The sequence below is a fragment of the Aristolochia californica genome, unplaced genomic scaffold (genome assembly GCF_029961685.1).
Source record: "Aristolochia californica isolate CCGP_79_NKW_82.1479 unplaced genomic scaffold, dmAriCali1.0.hap1 SCAF_9, whole genome shotgun sequence".
Taxonomy (NCBI): Eukaryota; Viridiplantae; Streptophyta; class Magnoliopsida; order Piperales; family Aristolochiaceae; genus Aristolochia; species Aristolochia californica.
The window spans coordinates 31,914,769-31,938,673 of record NW_027182290.1 but is presented as its reverse complement, the minus strand read 5'-3'; the positions used below and the strand labels follow the sequence as shown (position 1 = coordinate 31,938,673).

Sequence of the window (23,905 nt, the reverse complement as noted above, 5' to 3'; positions counted from 1 at the left end):
ATCACTCTCTTGTTTACGCTCTCATTTTCTCATCTCAGTCACGACTTCATTCAAATTTGCCTTGAGGTACATGTAGACAGATTTAGACTAGATAATTCTTCCCATTCAACCTCTTTGTGGTGATTTGAATAGTGTCTTTACTATCCAAGTTACCTGACCCCCTTATAGGAGTAATTACTTCTACTGAATCTACCAAAGGTAAGCAAAACTACCAGCCAAATGCACAAGAATAGAAGTTAACAAGTTCTCACAGAAATTTTAACAAACATGAATAGGGCACTATGCTTGCGCAGATATGTGGAGCCCACAACAAACAAACTTGTGATTACTAAACTTCAATTAACCAATTTTTTTTTTTTTTTGAAACGCATGCAAATCCCAATTGATCTATAAACAGCCTCAATTAAAAATAAAAATAGCCAAATCAAACAGCAACTATGATGATGTTAACAATTCTAGAGATGACGCAGGCATAGGATAGGTCTGGGAATGGACGCAGACCAGAAATGGAAGAATTCCAACATACAACCCCTAGGGGGACAAAAATTCATAAAACTGGTCAATAGGTAGCACAAGCCATCAACAATTAAGTTATAGCACTGAAAGAAAAAGAAAATTTAACCTTTAAATCCAATCAGCAGAAAATTGAAAGAAACCCTTTTCTTGAATAGATCGTAAACTCAAAGAAAAGGGGAATTCTGAGTGAAACCCTCAACAATCGGATCTTAATGCTCTGGTACCATATTAAATTTGAGATATTAAGGAGTAGAGAGACAAGAAAGATGATAGAAAAGAGAAGATAGCTAAGAGAAGTGCAGTATGCACACACTTCAATGAGGCCTGGAGGTCGGCCTCTCTCTATTAATACACACTAAAGTGAAAATAAAGCAAAAAATACAAAAATACTTCTCTACACTAAAAACTATATATCTCCCTATGTACACTTCAGAATTTAAAGAAAATTGGAATATAAAGCTCCTATAAACATCTGAACCAACTACTATCCTAGAGGCATAATCTGACTAATACAAAATTTACCAATATACCCTTCTTCACATAATTCAACAAGAATCAATCAGAAGATTAAAGAGTAACAAGACAAATCACATACAAGTTCCAATTGTTCCATATGAAGCTTAAGGTGCCAGACAATGCTAGAGCAAAAGTTGCTTACCAGTTGGTGTTATCACTTGTTTTTCTGTAAATGGAAGGTGGCCCAGGCCATGCTCAACAACCTGTTCACATTCAAATTGATGGATAGTAACTAAGAGAAAAAAGAAAAGAAACTTTAAAAAACACAAAAACAACAAAAAAACACATACCAAACGAATCAATCGATCGGAATAAAATACAAAGTCATGTTTTGTTGTTTTGGCATCTCTGATTAATGTATGCATTCCTCGTATCTGAAGAAAACTTAAATCTATCATTGTGACCGCAAGAAGCATAAAAAACAAACTTTAGCAACTTAATTTCCAGATTTGGCAACAAACATTAAGGCCACTAAAAGCGAACTATTACAGACAGTGACGCCAGTTTTTAAATATAGAATTAGAGGTTGTACCTGAAATGTTGACTGAATGACATAAAGATTTGGATATATTTTACAGAGATCATGTTGACCAAGTTTTGTACGAATATGTTGCACAATCAAGTCAATTGCCACGTGATTATCTCCTCCACGAGGAATAATAATATCTGCATACTTCTTAGTAGGAAGTATAAAGTCATCAAAAGCAGGCTTCACAAATTTTGAGTACTGCAATGTTGTTATACTATGTCAGTACATAGCTTCAGCAAGAGCTTGACACAGAATTGAGAGAAGTATAACTAAACAACAAGCACTATCAACAAAACATGACCATTTGTTAGCCCCACTATGAATTTAGGCTGTTTGTAACAGGACTAACTGCATCTACCACTCAAACAACTCAAATGTATTGCTTAGAGCTGAAATTAAAACAAAAAGGAAAAGTCAATGGATATCCTGAAATAATTACTTAACTCATCATCTCTTAAAAGGAAGACTAAAAAATTATTGTTTAGTAGCAGCAATGTTCAAGACCCACAAACATATTCACCTTCCTTTATTAGGAGAAAAAAACCTGTTTTTTTGTTAAAGAAATTGGTTTCGTGAAGTCTAAGTTGAGTCTCACAAAGAACAGGTCTCACAAGTGGAAGCAACTCAAAGAAGGAAACTAAAGCATCGTGGAAGAAGAATTATCTTCTTTAAAATCTCTAATTTTAGTTTCTTATCTCAGTTTTATTCATGTTATTTTATTTAGCAAGTTATATTTGGGTGTAATTGGGTGATTGAGAAGTAAAGTTAGATTATAATTAGGAAAAAAAATTTAATAATAAAAGGCTGTATTGAGGGGGAGAACCTACACATTCTCTCTTCCCCCTTTTCTTTCCATTCAACGTTCTCTCTTTTCTCTTCTCTCTCGTTCTCCTCTCCCTCTTGCATACTCATCCTCTAAAATTTAACAGGGTATTAGAGCAACTATGGTCCTCATATGGAGAAGAAGATAAAGAAGAAGAAGGAGAAAAAAAAAAGAAGAAGAATAAGGAGAAAGAAGAAGAGGAAGAATAAGGAGAAGAAGAAGAAGAAGAAGAAGAAGAAGAAGAAGAAGAAAAAGAAGAAGAAGAGGAGGAAAGAAAAGATGAAAAGATCAGTATTCTTTCTCTTTAGTGTTTCCAAGTCCCACAACTCCGTTCTTTAGTTATGTCCTTCCTTTGGTTCATTGTTGTTTCTTGATAAATTTTTGTGTTATGGTTTAGTTCCAAGGTCCTCTTCTTCTGGTCTATGTGGCCATTACTAAAAATAGTCAAAATTTCATCACTTTGGTCTTAATTTGCTATAAATCACAACAGGTGTAATTTAGAGATAACTGTTCATCATATTATGTTTCTTCCATGGATATTTTACCCGAGTCCAAAACTCAATATCTTGTCTTTAAACTTCCTTTTTAATTCAAAAGTGGTAGACATCTTTTTCTGGTTTCATGAAAGCAATTCCTTCACCAACAGAAAAGTTTGTGGTTCTAAGATTCTTCAATTGTTTCAACCCCTTGTCTGCAAGTGTGGAGTACTGACGTGTTTTCTTTGGTGGCTGGAAACCAATATGCCTCGAACAAAAGTCTCTTTTGCTGTTTCTTCATGTCCTGGGTTCACACTTTCCATGCATGGTGCTGTTCGATTTATGCAGTTTCTAAATTATGTCCAACTCTTGTACACATCTGGAGATGACAAGTCTTTTATTTTTTGGTTTCTTTCCAGTCGAGAGGTTAGCCAGTTTCCAAAAATTGTGTCCAATACTCTCACCTTTCCAAATCTGTCATTACCTTTCTTGTCTACGTAAGAAGTGTTTGAGTTAGACTTGAACACTCCAAGCCAACATATCAAGTGTCTTCGCTACTCACTTTGGTTGGGACACCTTCCGCAATTGCCTCCTCCAGCTCTTGCCCTCATCCCCCCCACTCCCACTCATCACCAGCCAACCGCCAGCACCAACACACCAGCAACACTCAGCATCCAACCCCAATACTGGCCACTCCACCACCGCTCATAAATATATCACCCCCATCAACACTTAACCCCGCTTGACCGCAGTTACCCCCACCGCCATGCCTGCAAATCAAACATGGACCCAACTTCATATCCCTCACCTTTCCTACTCAGGCCCTTACTGAGGGGAAGAAAAGACTTGCCAATGCTGTCCTGGCCCTTGCTCATCATATTTCCTCAGGCCAGCTCATCTCCGATTGGTTCTCCAACCACCTCCACCTCAACTACTCACCCCACATCTCCCACGCCTCCAGGAATTTTTGGCTCCTCACCTTTCAAATCCAGGCAGATAAGTCCTCTGCCGTGGAATCCATTCCTCATCCATCATCACTAGTGCACAGCTCAATGGACTGATCTCCCTCCCAAACCAACTCCTCCTTGGGCTAATGGCTCACTGTTAAAGGGTGACCAGTGGAACTCTGGTGCCGACACACCTTGGATAGTATCGCAAACATTTTTGGCTCTCTCCTATTCATTGATAACAACACTGCTATCATGGCCGAACTGGAACACACCAGACTGTTCATCTTGCCCACTCAACCCATGGCTCCCCCCCAACTCCTAAAGCTCATTTCGGGTCCTACTTCCTTCTGGGTGCAAATCTCTTTCTGCGCCATGGAAGGCATACCCCCATTAACCCCAACTAGCAAGCTAACCGACTCAGTACACCTCACTTGGCTCCCAACTCAACCCTACATTGGGGGATTCCGAGTTGACTCAGCTGCCCAATGGCCCCCCACACCACTCAAAATTCAAATCTTTGTTCCCTTGAACCCTCTCTGGCCACCGGACAGACCAGCAGACACCTTTTTCAGAGATTCCCTTCACCTACCCTGCCTACCTCGTCTGAACCATCTGCACCCCTGCCACTGCCCCACCTTACAATACCTGTCCCCTCACTGGCCACACCAGATAACGACCTTACATTGACCTTTTGCCGACCACAGATTCCTGACAAACTCAAAACCAATGCTCAGCCAAGTCAACCAGACAACTACTTTTGTTCTTTGAACCCAAGCCTGGCATTGAACAATCACTTGCCAGACACCTTTAATACCTTGCTCATGCAGCCTCTCCCCAGCAAGTCTGACGGGCCCCCTAGCAACTGGAACCCCTCTCTTTAACTTTTGGCAACTACCAAATCCTTAGACCCCCCATCAGCTCACCACCAGTCCTTTGGCCTCCCTTTTCTAACAAAACCCCTCGTTTCTCATCCAAACCTGCACCTTCTCTGCCCCACATCAATCTCAGTCATGAACCTGCAGCACTCCCCTCGCCTGCATACCATTCTGACACCAACTCCTCCCCCTCTGTAAACCCTGCCCCCCGACGCCAGCCAACTACTCCCCCTGGCCACCTACCCACTGGAGGACCAAGTACCCCCCTCTCCTTACAGGTCGACCCAAGCACTGGTGGTCTCTCCTTCCCTCCTCCTGGGGAAAGGTCTCAAAAATTCATTGAAGCTCTCCAATCCGAAAAACACAAGTACAGCGAAGACACCTGGAATCAAATGATGGAGTTCACAACGAAATTTGGTGCAATCTACTCTAGCCAACTACCTGGAGTTGATGAGGCTGCAGAACTCCCCAAACCATCCCAGCAGTGATCATTCTCTCCTGGAACATCAGGGGAATTTGCTCGCTTTCCAAGCGGGCAACTATCAAGAAAATTCTTACTAACTGCAAGTCGTCCATCGCCATCCTCCAAGAGACGAAAGCCCAATCCCTGGTTAACAACACTATCCGGGATCTCTGGCCCTCCCTGACTTAGATTGGACTGCCATCAACGCAATTGGCCATGTGGGGGGCCTTCTCATCATCTGGAACCCGAATGATGTTGAGATCCTTGGCTCTACCCCGGCTGGCCACTCAATCAGTCTCCAACTCCATGATCGTCAAACAGGGCTCAACTGGGCAATTGCCGGAGTCTGTGGCCCCACCAGATACCGTGATTGGGCTGGTTTCTAGGATGAGTTGCTTACCCAACTCCAGCATTGGGACCTTCCTTGGATCTTGGCCAGCGACTTCAATACCAGCCACCTTTGCATCGAAAAGTTTCACCCAGCTAGCAGAATCACTTTGTCCATGCAAGCGTTTGCGGACTTCATTAGTAGCTGTGACATAGAGGAGATTCCCCTATATAGGGAAGAATTCACCTGATCCAATGGGCAGCAACGACCAATCCTCTCCAAGTTGGATCGATTCCTTGCTAACCTTGACTAGCTTCAACTCCATGGTAATACCACTAGTCGTGTCATTAACCGAGCCTGCTCGGACCATTGGCCTATCATCATTGACACTATGTTTTGGCATTGGGGTCATATGCCCTTCCGTTTTGAAAACTGCTGGCTTTGGGAACCTCAATTTGACTCCAATTTTGCGAGCTGGCGGCAAACGCCCACCCTAGCTTGACATTCCCCTTCAAGCTTAAGCAGCTGAAAGAGAAATTCTGATCCTGGTCCTCTAGCCATCACTCCACATCTGCTGCTAAGAAGGACTCCCTCCTCAGCCACCCCCGCCACCTGGCTATTTCTCCCATCTGGAGGCCCTTCCAACTAAAAAACCCGCCAACTCCCTGAATTTTATTCCCCTTCCCCCCACCCCTATTTAATCAGTGCCAAAGCTCCCCCTTATCTCAAACGGAACCAAGACCCTCCCACAATTGGCCTCTCCTACCCACCGCCCAAACATTGCACTCCCCCTCCTTTAACCATGATTTGCAGAAATAATCCCTCCCATTAGCAGCCATTGCACCCAAATGGATCCCTTCCCCTCACTACCTGACCAATTCCCCCTCGCTCGATCACTATGACAGCGAGCCCGCCACGTCAGTTACCAACCACCCCAGAAATCCCCCGACCGGCGCCTCTCGTCCTGTTCCCCCTGTTGCTTGCTCCTCACTCCCACTGGCCACATACCAATGCTGACGTCGCATTGCTTCTAGAGCCCTATCTCATGGAGAATCCAGCAGCGCGCCCCTCTTCTCGGCTGACCCAATCCCAGATGACTTTTGTTTTCCCCGCCGGATGAACGAACTCAGCAATTCTTCCAACCTTTGTAGTCTGAACATGGTAAATATGATGAGGAAACATGGAGTTGCATAATGGAGCTTGCAAAAAAAATGGGAGTGACCTATAAGGGGTACCTACAGGGTGACAAGCCTACTTCAGGAGTCAATAGCAAAGGAAGGAAATGATTGTAACATCATGGAATGTCTGTGGTATTAAATTTCCTCGGATGCACCCCATTGTGAGCAATTGTAATCTTTCAAGAAACTAAATGTCAAAATCCTTCTAACTCCATTGTTCATGACTTATGGGGTTGCTGCAATTTAGAGTGGCTGGCTATTAATGCTATTGGTTTATCAAGGGGAATTCTCCTTCTTTGGAATTCATCAGTTTTTTGTAAGTCTTGGACCACGTCATCGGTTCCTTTTGTATTGGAATTAAGTTAAGTGAAAGCTGCACTGGTTTTATTTGGAGCCTCGTTGGAATTTATGGGCCCACTAGTTAGCGGGATGCTGCTCCTTCTAGGAAGAACTCTCTGATCTTCTCCCTTGCTGGCCCATCCCTTGGCTCCTTGCTGGGGACTTCAATGCTACCCGTTTCTGCAGTGACTAATTGCCCCCCGCAACCAGAATTACTTCCACTATGCGTCACTTTGCTGACTTCATGGAAGTTTTGAATTGGAGGAGATCTGCCTTTCCGGCAAAACCTTTACCTGGTCTAATGAGCAGAGGCCGCCCATCCTTTCCAAGTTGGACCGTTTCTTCGCCACTAGTGATTGGCTTAGGCTCCTTGAGAATGTCTATGGCTCAACTTTTAAACCGAGCGGGCTCTGACCATTGGCCCATCCAAATTGATACCAAATTTGACAAATGGGGCCCGACCCTCTTTCGGTTTGGCTACGCTTGACTCATGGATAAGCAATTTGTTGATCGTATTAACTTGTGGTGTATAGTTATTGAGGGATCTAATTATGATGGTTGGGCTGTCCCTCGAAAGCTGAAGCGACTCAAAGATAAGTTCAGGTCTTGGTCCTCAGAATGTCGCCTCTTTGCCACTACCGATAAGTCCTCACTCCAATCTCAGATTGCTGGCCTTGACCTGATTGAGGAGCAAAGGTGTCTTTCTTATGCTGAGTTTTCTCATTGCATTTCTTTCCAAAATAAATTCCAATGTATTCTTCACATTGAACGGGTGCAATGGACGTAGCATGCCCGTTTTAAATGGTTGACCGAGGGCGATGCCAACACAAAGTTCTTTCATGCTATCGCCTCGACCCGTTGGAGGACTAACCGAGTCACTTCTTTATCTATTGACAATGAAGTTACCTCGAATAGGGCGCCTATTACTAATGCCCTTCTCAGTTTTTTCATAAATCTATACAAGGAAGATTGCCATCACCGCCCCCAATTGCCTCACCTTCACTTCACCTCGATCTCTCCTGCCTTGGCGGCCTTCATTGAGTTCCCCTTCTCGGACCTTGAGGTTGAGGATGCTGTTTTGGGCCTTCCCTGTGATAGGGCCCCGGGCCCTAATGGATATAATGGTGAATTCTATAGTCTTTGTTGGCCTACCTTGAGGATAGATATTTTCTCCATGGTTCGCAAAGGGCCCCGGTCAAAGTGCTTTTATCTATGTAAAGGCCGAGACATTGTGCTTTTATCAGCGGCCAAGACATTCTTGACTCCGCCATGGCTGCTCATGAGATTATTGATCACTTCGTCAAGCTGGGGCTCCCACATTTTGTCCTGAAGCTCGACCTCGAAAAAGCTTTTTATCATGTGAGTTAGTCCCTCCTTGACAATATCTTATAAAGCATGGGTTTTTGGTGACCAATGGCGGTTTTGGAATTGTAGCTGCATCTCGTCGACCTCATACTCTCTGCTTCTCAACGGCATTATTTGTGGCTTCTTCCATGGCTCTTGTGGCATCCGGCAAGGGGACCTATTAAGTTGTGGAGCCTAATTAACGCCTTACACTGAGTCGATATGTGGGTAGACCTTCAAAGTAAGGTTGCCATGGAGGTTGGAAGGGAGGCGGGGAGTCCCCCCTCCCCAGGGGTTTGGGGGCGGAGTCCCCCGCCAGATCCACGATATATTGACTAATGTTACATTAAGGGTAATTTGGGGATTTCACACTTGTAATCCGATTGCCCTAATTTCTCTTTATTTTTGGGGGCACCATTTCTAGGGTTTTATCACCTGGAGTAAGATCATCAGTTGTGACTGAGAGACGTTAGAAAAAAAACACCTATAAGTGTGAGTGATTTTTCTTGTAAACTATTTCATCTTCATAGTTGATTGCTACAGTGGCAGATGACAGGATGTAGTCTCACCTTGAGGCGAACCTGTATAAATCTTATTGTTTGTTCTCATGCTTGCTTTTTCTTTTTTCTACAGTTTTTATTATTACACTCGTTAGTTTGGAATTAGGGAGTCTAATTCCTAATAGGACCCCCTCTCCCTGCTGCTCTTTAATATTATCGCCAAGTACCTGTCCTCCGTGTTCTACTCTGCTCGTAACCTTAGGTGGCTTGATGTTGTCTCGGATCAAAGCTATTTTGATATTCCAATGTTGCAGTTTGCTGACAACACTATTTGCTTCAACATTGGCACGCTTGATCAAATCCACAATATCAAGGCTCTTTTTGGCCTCTTTGAGATCACTTCTGGTCAGAAGATTAACTGGAAGAAGATGACTCTTATGGGCATTCATATTGATCCTCCTCTTCTCCAGCTTATGACAAACACTTTGGGTTGCTCGATCATGACTCCCCCTTCCTCCTACCTCAGCCTCCCTCTTATCGACTGTAGGCCACAGATGGGACTCTGGGCCTCAGTGATTGAGAGGCTCGAGCGGCGGCTGTCTACTTGAAAGGCTAGGCTCCACTGCACAGCAAGCAGATTGACTCTCCTCAACTCATGTTTGGCTGGTATACCTAATAACTTTCTCTCATTTCTGCCTTGCCCCGCCTCTGTTTGTTGGTGCATTGACATGATCGAGAGACGATTCTTGTAGCATGATACCAATAATGAGTTTCACTATCACCTCGTCAGCTGGGAAGATGTTTTGTAAGCCGAAGTCCACACCTTGGTTTGGGGATCAGACGCACTAAGGAGATGAGATTTGCTCTCCTTCTCAAGTGGTTGTAGAAGCTCAACTCCAACTCGACAGCCTCTTAGAAGTCGATGGTGTCCTCCAAGCTCCGGTGTCTTAGGGCAAGATGGATCGTTGATGGTAACAGGCATACTCCCAGATTGGCGACAAGCAATGATGCCTCCCATAGGTGATCGATAGGGTACCAATCAATAGAAGATCGCAGCAATCATAGATCTCCAAAAGCTTGTTGGTCTGGAATTTTTTTTGATAAAATGGTTTGGAGTTAAGCTTCCAAATCCATTTTTTTATTACGGTGATTTTATTAAGAGAACCAAAGAAAAATGCAAGGAAAGTCCTTGCTTGGCCAAACAATCGGCCATAGAATTTGCTGATCTCAGGATGTGAGACCAAAAACAATCAAACAAGCTAACAATTTCCATAATTTCAGAAAAAAGTGTCCCAATGACGCCACAGAGGCGCTGAGGAATGCTCACACCAGCAAATCACTACTTTAGAATCTCCCTTGATATGAATGGGCCCGGCACAGCGATCGCGAAAAAACACGGAGCCCGGTAAGAAGGCCGTGGAGCTCGGCCATCGTGGAATTCACAATACCTAGAGGGCCGGCGAAGGAGACGATCTGGCTCCCAAGAGAGTCAAAAACCACTTCGCCAAAACTAGCTAACCCAGGGTTGCCGAAAGAGGAACCATCAAAGTTTAATTTAAGGACACCAGCAAGCAACGAGATCCACTCAGTAAAAGAGCATGCCCCATGTCTTTAGTGAGCCGAATGCCAAGGCCCCCAAGATGTTTGGGCATGCAAATCTCCTTCCACTCCACCAGGTTGTACTTGAACTGCTGAGCTCTCTGGTCTCCTTCACGTCACGGCTTGCATATTTTTTAGGACCGCTTTAGTGGTCTCCTTATCATGAAGGGGAGGCTCCTAGGTCGTCTTCGGATGGTGCTCTTCCTCATCCTTCTCAACCACACAAACCCCCCCCCCCCGCGTCTCTCTCTCAGCAATCTCTTGTTGTTAGGGGAGGTCTCCCTTGATGTATCTTCTCTTTCTTTGATATAAAATTATCAACATTTCAAAAAAAAAAAGGTGGTACTTGAACTCATTACCAGCACCTCGCCAGAGAAAACGCCTCTTGATGACCTCGATTAGAGGCAGGGCAAGGTATACACGACAAATAGTAGTTTGGGAGCCAACAAATCATTAATTGAGAAGTGTGAGCCAACCAAGTGGGAAAACGCCTCTCAAGTTTTTCAATGATAGGGGCCCAAAGGCCCATACAAGGCCTACTATCAATCATAGGGAGAACGAGGTATGTGGCAGGGAGGGTGGCAATAGAGCATCCCAAATGATCAGCCATTGGATGGTGCATATCTGGATCAATATGATAACCCAGAATTGTGGTCTTGTGCCAATTAATCTTTTGCCCTGAGGTGAGTTTAAATAAGCCAAGGAGAGCCTTGATCTTCTTAATCTTCTCGAATGTGCTCTCTCCAAAGTAAATAGTGTCATCGGCAAACTGCAACAAAGGGATATCAAACTCCTCTTGGGGAGAGATTGCGCTACGCCATCCCAAGCTTTTGCTGAGTACACCATAGAGAATAAATACTCATAAATAAAGTTAAAGAGGAGCAGGGACAAAGGATCGCCTTGTTGGATGCCCTTGGTGCCACTAAAGAATTCAAAAACAATGCCATTAAGGAGAAGAGTAGGAGGCTGATGAAATGCAGATAAAAATCCAATATCTCCAACATTTCTCGAAATCCACGCACTCCTTGATATCATCCAAAAGCATCAGTTGGCACAATCAAAAGCCTTATCAAGGTCGAGTCTAAGAACAAACCAAGGGAGGCCAAATCTTTTCAAATAGTCAAGGATCTCATGAGTAGCCATTGCAGAATCAAGAATACTTCTCCCTCTCACAAAGCACATTGACCATGATGAACGACCATAGGAAGAACAGTTTTGAGCCGATGAGAAAGAAGATGAGCAATCTAGCTCTCCACAAAAATCTTCATTTGACCTCTTCAATCTTGCTTTGATGGACAAGGGAGAAACAAAAGGTAAGTAGGAACGCCTACAATGCATGAGTTACTCAAGGTTAATTTAAGGCTTTTGACAACAATCGCTTCTTCAACTTCTCCATCTCAAGGGCCTTGAGATGTTTGTCTAGTCTTGAGACAAAATCAGTATTTATGAAAGCTCATACACTAGGACATCCTTTGGCTAAAGGAATGTTGAGATTGAAGCAATGCACAGAGGCCCTTACTTGAAAATCATTCTTGTAACTTCATTTTTTGTTAAAGCATTTTTATGTGGCTTTTGTTCTTCTCTCTTACACAGACACCATTTAAGGGTACTTTGTTGATATTTGATCCGGTTTCAAAGAAAAGGATTTTACTGCAATCTGAAGATTAGGATTAGATCAAATGGTTAAATTTCATTTCTTCCTATTATATATGCTTTTTTTCCTTTCCCCAAGTGTTCATGATCAATGTCCATTTAAGATTCTTTATATTTTTTATTTTAAATGATAAAAAAGAGACAGTGCCATTGTTATAGACACGATTGAGTAAATGGCAATGTTGTACAAATATCACAACTTTCTAAAGAGGCTCTGATTTCAACTTCTGTTAAATCACACATACCAATTGCGCCTGGAAAAGTAAATAAAATGACCCCATTGTGATCCTTAACTACCCCTGCAATATCAGGGGGCCCTGGATTGCCTAACAGACAATTCTCCTGGGCTTTCAACATTCTTTTCTTGACATACAATCTTCTTGACTTTTTGTTTCTTTGGTGATTTCATGTTTCTGGATTAAAATTTTGTGGTCGATCGGAATTATCAACAGATCCAATTGAGTTACTGGTTACATTTATTCCCTCACATGCCATTGTTCTCATTATCTTAATTTCTACTTATTAGCTAGGTGAAGGTTAAAGAAGAGTGAGATACTATGCATGCAAATATATACAGGAAATGGCAGACATACTAAGTAAGAAGGAAATGGAATGCTTTAACATATGTCTCATCAATAGCTCCCCATCAACCTTGACACAAGACCTTAAAATGGGAGACACTACATCAGGCTTTCAGCCAAACTTAAATGAAATATTTTTTTTTTAAAATGATGCTGATTTTTATTAAGACAAAAGCTCAAAAGAGCAACTTACAAAGGAGGGAAGCCTTCCCAAACAATGAGAAATTGCTGGGAAGTTCCAAATTTTGCCAATTTATGAGCCAAAGAGTTGGCTGATCTAGGAATGAAATTTCAATTACAATGAGTAGAAGATACAATGACAATAATACTATCAATGATAGGCCAATGGCGCCAAGGGGGGAAGTTATCTTTGGAACACCAACTAATAACCGTCTTCGAATCGCCTTCAATAATTAACTTGTCATGGAGATGATCCCTGAAGATTTGGAGGTCGAACAGCAGAGCACTAACTTCAGTAGATTAAAATCGGCTATGCCCACTAGACCAGCATAAGAAAGAATAGGGTCTCCATTATGACCTCTGAACACACCACCTGCTCTAGCCGGCCCTGGACATCCAATAGCACTACCATCAAAATTCAGCTCAATGCAGTCGCAAGGGGGAAGATCCCAGATGATCATACTCGGAGTTCTGCTGGGGCCAGATATATGAGCTATCAAATTCCAATTTTCCCGAAGGGAAACCCCCGATAGAGTGGCAAAATCCTTCCTTGTATGAAGCCAGCTCGAGAAGAGGCCAACGGCATAAGAAGTCATGTTATCCGGGGTGCTAGCTTTGGAGTTGAATCTCCGGTTGTTCCACTCAAGCCAAATGCACCATGGAACATGCGCAAGACAGGCCGAAAGTATTAACTTGCCCAACCGAGGAAGGAGAATCCCTCGAACCATCTCAAATGTGCCAAAGAGGTCCTGATGTAGCCCCACTTGGAGCCCAATTTTTTGAAAAATCTTCATCCAAACTTGCCACAAAAATCCACAGTGTAAGAGGACATGCTAGACTGTCTCTTTGCACTCACCGCAAAGGGGACAAGAAAGATTGAGGGCGGTGAAGCCTCTTCTACGAAGGTTATCCGAAGTAAGAATTTGTTATCTGATGGCCGACCACATGAAAATTTTGATTTTGCTTGGCGCTGAGAGTTTTCAAGCCAGATTCGTCTTTTGCTCATGAATATTGTAGTCTTGCTTTCTGATATGAGATTAAGCAGAAGTAACAGTTAATCGGCCATTATTACTGCAGGTAGAATTTCATCATATTCCTCCATAAACTGTTATGCTTGTTGTTGAAATTCAAATCCATTTGACTATAAGAGCTTTGTTCATTTCTCATGTAAGTCGGATGCCCAATCCTCCCCTATTATGAGGCATGCAAATATCCTTCCAACTAACCAAATGGTATTTGAAGGTGTCTTCTGAACCTTTCCATAGAAATCGCCAACAGATGGCATCAATTTTGGAGCAAACGGAGGCCGGACAGTGCATGAATGATAACAGATAATTTGGCAACCCAGCCAAACAAGACTTGAGGAGAGTGAGACGCCCCGCTATTGATAAGAATTTACCCCTCCAAGTGGCTAGCCTCTTTTCAAATTTCTCAATGAGGGGGGACCGTAGTGACGCTGAAGGCCGAGAATCAAAAAGTGGGAGCCCAAGATATATAGCTGGCATATTTCCCACAGAGCATCCCAATTAGTCCGCCATATCCCGAAGCCCAGTTGGATCAATGTGGTTTTTCCCCAGTTTATGTTCCGACCAGAAGCCAATTCAAATAATCCCACGACGGCACGTAATTTTCTGATCTGACCATAGTACCAACCCCAAAGCAAATAGTATCATCCACAAACTAGAGAATCGAAAAATCAAAGGTTGTGCAATTTGTCGTGGGGAGGAGCCATACCATGTTCTTGGCCAAGTAGATCAAGAAGGATAGATATTCTACTACCACGTTAAAGAACAAGGGGGAGAGGGGGTCTCCCTGTCTGATTCCCCTGGTTCCCTTAAAATACCCACAAACTATTCCGTTGAGAAGGACGTAGTAGCTTGCAGAGGAGATGCAGCTTTGGATCCAGAAGCGCCATATTTCCCCGAATCCCATTTTCCCCAGAAGGGTGTCCAGAAACTTCCAGTTAACTCTGTCAAATGCCTTTTCGAAGTCAAGCTTGAGAATGCATCTGGGGAGCTTGCGGACCTTGAAAAGATGACTGAGTTTATGACATGCCATGGCTGAATAAAAAATGTTTCTTCCCTTAATAAAAACACTCTAGCCATGGTGAATAGTAGGGGCGGCATCGAGCTGAACCGAACCCAAACCTGCTTATGTTTGAGTCGAGCTTGATTTAAATATTTCGAGCCGAGCTTCGAGCCGAGCCTCGTCTCGAGCCTAAAATTGTCATCGAGCTCGAGCCTCAACATAAATTTAAAAATTTTCAAAAAATATATATCAAATAAAATATATATAAAATTATGCATACATTTTACATAAAATTGGACATGACCTCTACATAAAATTGGGCATAACTTATATATATAATATGTGTATAAGATTGGGCATAACCTCTACTTAAAATTGAGCATAATCTATATATATAATACTTATATAAAATTCGGCATGACCTCTACTTAAAATTGGGCATAATCAATATACATAATACTTGCATAAACACTCCATAAACACTCCATAAAATTATCTATACATTCCATAAACACTTCATGAAATTGTTTATACACTCCATAAAATAATCTAAACACTCCATACACTGCATAACATTATAAATAAACTCCATACAATAATCAAACACAACAAAATTAAATAAAATATTACTATCAATTTACAATCACCCAAATAAAAACTATAAATTCTTTAAATAAAATCCTATTAATATTACAGACTTACTAAAAAATTACAAGAACTTTTTTAAATTTTTCTTAGGAAAGTTAAATAGACCTCTTATTGCCTTTTCTAAGGAAATAAATAAAAATTAATAATTAATCTAATATATTATTATACTTATCGATAAATTTTTAATCACATCAAATGTCAAACACAAAATTGCTATGAAAATTGCCTCATGCTCAAAGTATTATATCGTCAACTATCAAATACTTATTCAAAATTTTTCTATATGGTTTTCTAACCCATCTTGGCAAGAAAATCTTACTTAGAAAATTATATGATTTTTTAAAAAGAATTTATAATTAGAAAATTATTTTAAAAAAATATGAGGCACTAATGGTCCCTATATTTCTATTAAAAATGTCTTTTCAACATTTATTGAAAAAATCACTAATAGTCTCTAGAAACGTATTTCTACTAAAATATCTTTTCAATTTATTTAAGAGCCATGAGGAAGGGACAAAGAGTTTTTTTTCCTTGTTTATGATTTTGCACGTAGGGGTGGCTGTGAATAAATTATATATAAAATTATGCATACATTTTAAAAAAATATAATGATAGGGGAGGTTTAGGATTGAATTTCAATAATGGATTAAAATGCACCAATATTAATATTTTTTACTCCAATTGTTGTCTAGCTTGTTTTGTAATTTTTGAATTTGGCCATAATTTATTATGGCCTCCTTAGTGCCCCTAGATAAAAATTTATATTCTAGGAAAAACTAAAAATATTTTTCCTATGATACATATTCCCAAAAAAAACCTTTAAATAAAATCTTATTACTATTAGTGACTTATTAGAAAATTATAGGAAATATTTTAAAATTTTCTTAGGAAAGTTAAATGGACCTTTTATTGTCTCTTCTAGGGAAATAAATAAAAATTAATAATCAATCTAATATATTATTATACTTATCGATAAATTTTTAATTAAATAAAATATCAAACACAAAATTGCGATGAAAATTGCTTCATTCTAAAAGTATTACAGCATCAACTGTTAAATACTTATTCAAAAATTTTCTATACAGTTTTCTACCCCATCTTGGTACGAAAAATCTTACTTAGAAAATTATATAATTTTAATAAAAAAGTTTAAAAAAACATGATTCACTAATAGTTATAGAAAATTATTTCTATAAAATTTATTTTTAATTTTTTCCAGAGGCAAAAGTTTTTTTTATTTTTTTATTTTATGATCTCGCAAGGAAAGGGGAGATTATTTCTCCCCTGTTCTGGCTTTCCGCCGAGACGACGCGGAGGGAAGGGGGTTACGGCGCCGGGGAGGACCTATTGTCGGGGATGACGGCCACGACGGAGTCGGCGGCGACGGAAACAGAGGCGACGGCGAGGAGAGGAAGAAATCGAACGGACGGCCACAGAGGCGGCCGGCGAGCAACTGCGACGACGGCGGTAGAGGCGGCGACAACAACCGATGGGAGGGGTCGGCGGTGACGAGGGGGGAGGAAAAAATTCCCCCCCCCCCCCCCTCGCTCTCGCTCCCGCCCCCGCTCCACCGCTCGCTCGCGATCCAGTTACCGATTCATACCGATCCGACTCATTTCGAGCCGACGAACCGAACCTAGCTTCGGTCGAGCTCGGCTCGTTAAGGTAAACGAGCCGATTTCGGTGCTCGAGCTCGATAAATGACGAATCGAACCGAGCAGATACCGAGCCGACTCGCGAACCAGCTCGGTTCGCAGCCACCCCTAGTGAATAGAAATAGGGAGGACTGCCTTGAGTCGACTAGCAAGGAGGCACGCAATCACCTTATATGCACTGGTGGTGAGACTGATCGGTTGGAAGTCGGATGGGAGCAAGTTAAATATTCTTATCACAGGTAAGACTAATTCTGACAGCAGTAAATTGTAGTCTCCCATCGCATGCAAAAACAAATAGTGCTACAGTATGTAAATTTGGAGCCAGTTAAATATCATGATTATGGCTACAACATGTAATATCCTCCATGTTGAAGTTGGAATACAAACTAATATTTCTTTTAAGTAAAGCTGACTCCACATTATGCAGCTGCATGTGGACTGATATAATCTTCATTATGTTATTGTAGTTTAATACTGACATTAATGCTCCAATAGATAGAATTGCACCCTTTTTAACTCTAAAGAGGCCACAAGAACACAAGGTTCTTTCCGAAGAAAATGCCTTAAATGGTGAAAACATCATAGATACAAAATTACATTCCCACTAACAAGCTTCCAAATTATCAAAAAGCACATAATTATAGCCATATAATGTTACCAGAATAAAAGAAAATTGTCTGACCTGATCAAGAACAGATCTAATGTCTCTCCCCTTTTCTACTATGTCACGCCTTATCCTCCTAGCCAGGCGTACGTCAGCATCTGCACTGAAAAATTTTCATCAAGAAGATAATAAGAGTAATAACCTGTTATGAATGACTGAAAGATATACAAAAGATGCCAACTCCAGCAATGCACACAAATCAATGGTGAACACTAAATGTTTAAATCAACATACGCAAAGATTTTCGTCATGCTTACAACAAAGAAGTGATGAGTGATATAAATGGGAATAATATCTTCTCTTCTTTTTATATGCACCAGTATCTCAACTGATTTTGCCATTTACCAAGCTAAAACTAAAATACATATCCATGGAGCTGTCATGAAATAAATCAACATAGATAAATGACAAAAAGTTCCCACCACATGCATGAAAGCTCACAGCATAAATTCTAGCATGAAAGCTCCCATAGACTTTTCTTTTTAGTAAAGTATAATTCACTGAAAAACATACAGACATCATTTAGTTCAAAACTTTCTTCAGCTTGTATAACATGTATAGGGATACAACTTACAGGCTATGTGAAAACATCCGTTGCAAGCAAAAACAACAGCAAGAAGAAAACATTAAAAACCTGTATCAACAAATATCTTCATATTCATCAATTCTCTGACACGTGGATCATGAAAGGCAAGTATCCCTTCCAAGATTATCACATCTGAAGGATTCACCTGTCAAGTCAATTAATACAGTCACACAAACGCAAAAAGAAACAGCAGTAAAGAAGCACAAGTAGATGCCACACACATTCACATTTCACATACGTAATAACAATATAATAATAAAAAACTCTCAACGGACTAAAAGCTATTAACTAGGCACTTTTAGGATCGATGGCTGGACGAGAGGTCGGTCAAGGAGTAATTTCCTCCCACCAACCATCTGGGGAACGAAGTAACTCCCATTCAACGACCACTCTCTCTGATCCAGCACCTCTAGTAGGACAGCATCCAGGAAGAGGCGAAGATCGAACCAGTCTGAGGAAGCAGCACCGGCAGCAGCAGCAACGAAGAGGTAAACAACCGGAAGAAGAAGAAAAGAGGGAAAAGGAAGTTATTGAATCTGAAGATAGTTCAGGCGAGAGATGGCAAACTGTAATCTCGAAATCCTCACGCCGAAGGATCCTTGTGGAGGATCCGACCATATACGAATTCCGGAATGGAAAAGCAAAGCTGACTTTTCAAAAGAGAAAGGAGAAGAGTGGGGAGGCCATCCAGATTCATGCGCAAGAGGGGAAAAAGAAATCATACATCTCCCTCCCGATCTCCGCAGTCAGATTTTTCCTAGACATTTTTAGGAAAGTCCAAGTAGGAAACATGGGAAGAAAATACAGCAGATCACTCCTCACTGGCGATCTGGAATTCCAAGTTCACAGCCAGTATCATGGAGGCCTTCTTCATTGCGTCATCCACCAAAGACGTGGACAAATGATAATGGGTATGATTTTCCTCCCACAGCCCTCCACTTCTGGAATGGGTTGGAAACGATTTGATCAAATTCTTCAGCAGCTAGCCACCCCACCAAAAATCCACTCACAACCTAGCGCTTCACACCAGACAACTCTGTCGCTCCCACCGGATCCTCCACTAGAGAAGACTCAGACCTGCAAAACCAATTATCCAATACCACCATCAACACCACTCCCCCAATTTTCACCCCAGAAAAAACAATTCTTTATACCCCTGCCAGCCCACATTGAAACTGAGGGCAAGCGCAAAATGTCCCTGGCAGTCCTCTTGGAAGACCCGGAAAATTTTTTCACCAGAAGACAACTCCAAGAATGGCTGCAAAAACGAAATATCACGTTCACAGCCATCATCAAAGCTCATAAGAGGAGCTGGATCATCAACTGCCATTCGGAGGAGGACCGCAAGAGACTTCATTCACTAAAGGCAGAGACTATTTCAACGATCCTCCACATGACCAATTGGAGCCCAGAACTCACAACCCCCATCTCGGGGCAATGGGTGATCGTCAAAGGTCTTCCGGTGGAAATCCGAAGCCGGCATACTCTGGAATGCCTCACAAAAGAATTCGGAGAGGTTATTTGGGCCGAAAGCCAGCCAACGCAGCTTCACAGAGAAAAAATTTTCATCCGGCCAAAATCACCGGTAAGTGGTTTACAATTTTTTCATATCTCCTGCGGAAAAACCATGATCTGGGTCTCCATGGAATTCGGAGATCTGGAAACCCTTCCGGCAGCCAACTCGGAAGAAACCTCACGAAACACAACCCAGACTCAGCAGATCCGTCAGTTACCGACTCGGAAGCCGCACTCGGAGTTCAATCGGACATGGGTTCCGAAAAAACAAAAACAAAAAAAAAAATCCAACCACACAACATCAATCCCCATATCCCGAAACAATCCAATCAACACCAGTTCACAGTAACCCTTTCACTGCCCCCGCCGAAAAAGATCCTATCCACATAAGTGCATCCGCAGACAAAATCTCATCTCTGAAATCGCCCTTGGCAACAGTGCCAATCCCCAATTCCAAAACACCTGCAATACACCGTTCCCCAAATCCAAAAGCTGATAGGATCTTTCAAACCGATGTGCAGACACATCCGGACAAGGGGATTATTACTTCCCTTTGTTCACATCCATCACTGTCAAACTCTAACCCGCCTCGAAACAAAAAACACTTTCCCCCACATACCTACCTCTCCATTTACCAAAATCCATCATCACCTTCTCAACCTCGAGCCCCGCACCATACTCTTACACAAAAAAAAAAAAAAAAAAAAAAAAACAAACCACCTTTTCAACCATCAAATCCACAGTCGTCGACCTCTACAACTTCCAAAGCGCCTTAGCCCACATCACGCCGTCGCCCCGTCATGTCCTTTCTACATCAACCCTTTCCCCAACGCCGCACCTCGAGTCCCGAACTCGCCTGCCATACATCAACCTCCAACACCCTTCAGTCGACATCACGCCCCGTCCTTCCCTTTCTACATCAACCTTTTCACCTCTACCGCTTTTCATTTCCCGAAGCAGTACCCATCTTTCCATCTTTAAATCCCTCCCATCCCCTCCGCCACCCAAATCTTCCTCTTCCCGAAGCCTACCGTACGCCAATCCCTCAGTCCAAATCACGCCACCATCAACCCTTTCCCCAACGCCACACCTCGAGTCCCGAACTCGCCTGCCATACATCAACCTCCAACACCCTTCAGTCGACATCACGCCCCGCCCTTCCCTTTCTACATCAACTTTTTCACCTCCGCCGCTTTTCATTTCCCGAAGCAGTACCCATCTTTCCATCTTTAAATCCCTCCCATCCCCTCCGCCACCCAAATCTTCCTCTTCCCGAAGCCTACCGTACGCCAATTCCTCAGTCCAAATCATGCCACCCTCCCGTCCTTTCACTTTTAAATCCCTCTCCTTCCCTCCGCCGCCTAAATCTTCCTTTTCCCGAAGCCGCACCCCTCACTTGTCATCCCCGTCCCGCAGCTTCTCTAACTCGATAAATCCCCTTTCCCCCCCACTTCCACCCACATTCTCGGCTCGTTATCGAGGATCTCCCTCTGCGACCCCCCCGACCTCAAACCTTCCTCATCACCCATCCCATCCATCCCAGCAACCAACTCCTCTCGCCGTCCCATCAAACCCTCCCTCTCTGACTCAAATCTCCCCTTATACGGCCACCCCTCGAGCCCCGTTAAGGCCATCCCTCTTCTCTAATGAATCCACTTGGGATTTCGAACCCCCCTCTCACTCCCCTTCCCCCTTATATATTCACTCTCCCACTATCCTCTGCCCCACCCCCCTTCGTATTATTTACCCCCACTCCGACACCATGGAAAACTCAAACCCCAAACCCTTCACCCCTCCCTTCCACACCAATACTGAAAAACAAATTGCCACCACCCCTTTCCGATATACCTACTCCAGGAAAAAAGAAGCAGGGAAAACTAAAGCCAAACTCGGTAACCCCACACCTTCCGAGACAAACAAGGACAAAGATAAAATCAAAGACACTACCCCCCCACCTTCCCCCCCTCCAAATTCCCCTCCTGTCCTTCCAATGGAATTTCCCCATGATTGGTACGATCTCCCCCCTGCTTTCCCCTATGGAATCCCTCCAATTTGGTCCGACCTCCCCCCAACTATAACCTCTGAATCTACCCTAGCCAAGGCCTTCACTCCCAATCCGCGCGATGAGCTCCTCCTATTCCTGCTGGAACAGGAACAATCCTTTCCTCGAGAAGAATTTTCAGAAATGACGGAGCTTGCCAACATATTTTGTGCGGGATACACTGAAGCTGGAGCCGTGGAGCGAAACATCAACTCCCACCGTTCCCCATGATCGTTCTATCATGGAATGTAAGAGGTCTCGGCTCTCTGGCCAAGCGTGCTCTCGTCAGAGCAGCGCTTTTTGATGTTAAACCAAAAATAGCTATACTTCTTGAAACGAAGATACAGTCCTTTGATTATTCAATTGTGTGTAATATATGGTATGACTCCAACCCAGCGTGGGCGCATGTAGCTGCAATTGGCCATTCTGGGGGCATTATTGTCATCTGGGATCCAATTGCTTTTGATGCTATTTCCGTCCTTCCGGGGCGATACTCAATAGGTATCCAGCTCCGGGATCACAACCTCGGTACTTGTTGGGCTCTTGCTGGCATATATGGGCCTACTCGGTACCGTGACCGAGCATCTTTCTGGGAGGAAATCTTTCAGCTTGTCCAATTGTGGGACCTCCCTTGGCTCATTGGAGGAGACTTCAATGCGACATTATCTTGCTCTGACAAATGTCCTCCTGCTTCCCGAACCTCATCAACCATGAGAGCCTTTTCTGACTTTATCAATAGTGTTGCTCTCTCCGAGATTCCTCTTTCGGGGAAAAAATTCACCTGGACAAATTGTCAGAACCCCCCCATTTTGTCTAAATTGGACAGATTTTTTTCAAATATAGAATGGAACCTTCTTTTTCCCAACACCTCTGGCCAAGTCCTAAACAAAATTGGATCTGACCATTGGCCTATCCAACTCAATTCCCGGCCTCTTGCGTGGGAAAAATCTCCCTTTCGGTTTGAGAATGCCTGGTTATTAACCACGGCTTTCATCCCTTCTTTGAAATCTTGGTGGCTCGAATTGGAAAATCATCCGAACCCGGGCTGGGCCCTCCCTCGGAAACTGAAAGCCCTCAAAGCAAAGATCAGAATGTGGGATAAAAATCATCGTGTTTCTGCTGCTTCCCAGAAAGATTCGATTCGCCGCCGCATTTCTGAGCTGGATCTACTGGAGGAACAAAGGTTAATCTCTCCTACTGAATTTTTGCTTAGAAATAAATTAAATGCTGAATACCGTACATTTCTTCATTCTGATTCTGTCCGTTGGAAACAACGTTCAAGATTTCGTTGGATGGCTGAGGGTGATGGAAACACAAAGTTTTTTCATTCCATCGCCTCGACCAGGAGGAGGACTAACCGTATCACTGCTCTCTGTAACGGAGACCAAGTGGTAACGGATAGTGCCTCCATTTCTAACCTTTTGGTGAAGTATTTCTCAGAGCTATATTCAGAAGTCTGTTTCAGAAGACCAAAAATCCATCAGCTCAATTTCGAGCGCATCTCAACTGAAGACGCAATGGATCTTGAAAAACCATTCTCCTCAGAAGAAATTGAACGGGCTGTGCTGGGCCTTCCTAAAGATAAAGCCCCCGGACCAGATGGCTTTAATGGTGAGTTTTATCACTGTTTTTGGGATCTGTTAAAAAATGATGTATGTGCCTTCGTTCACAATTTTCACCAAGTGGGAATTACTCACTCTGGAATTGGTGCATCTTTTATTGCGCTTATTCCTAAAAAAACAAATTCAGAGGAGCCTAAAGATTTCCGGCCCATCAGTCTCATTTCCAGTTCATATAAAATTATTGGTCGTCTGTTGGCTAATCGGCTAAAAGCTGTCCTTTACAAGGTAATTAATCCTTGTCAAAGTGCTTTTATCCGAGACAGAAACATCCTGGACTCTTCTCTTACTGCTCATGA

At 42.7% G+C, this 23,905-nt stretch overlaps 1 protein-coding gene across 2 annotated transcripts in view; it reads right to left on the bottom strand.

The window, feature by feature from the left end:
• Nucleotides 1-23,905, bottom strand: part of LOC137940973 (fructose-bisphosphate aldolase, cytoplasmic isozyme 1) — a 57,264-nt gene that overhangs the window by 13,231 nt on the left and 20,128 nt on the right. For both annotated transcript variants that reach the window (XM_068786125.1, XM_068786126.1), the window contains exons 8-12: nt 18,480-18,576; nt 17,864-17,943; nt 1,565-1,759; nt 1,323-1,406; nt 1,175-1,235 (exon numbers count right to left, since the gene is read on the bottom strand). In XM_068786125.1, the coding sequence (XP_068642226.1) occupies nt 1,175-1,235; nt 1,323-1,406; nt 1,565-1,759; nt 17,864-17,943; nt 18,480-18,576 (517 nt within the window). The remainder of the gene's footprint in view (nt 1-1,174; nt 1,236-1,322; nt 1,407-1,564; nt 1,760-17,863; nt 17,944-18,479; nt 18,577-23,905) is intronic.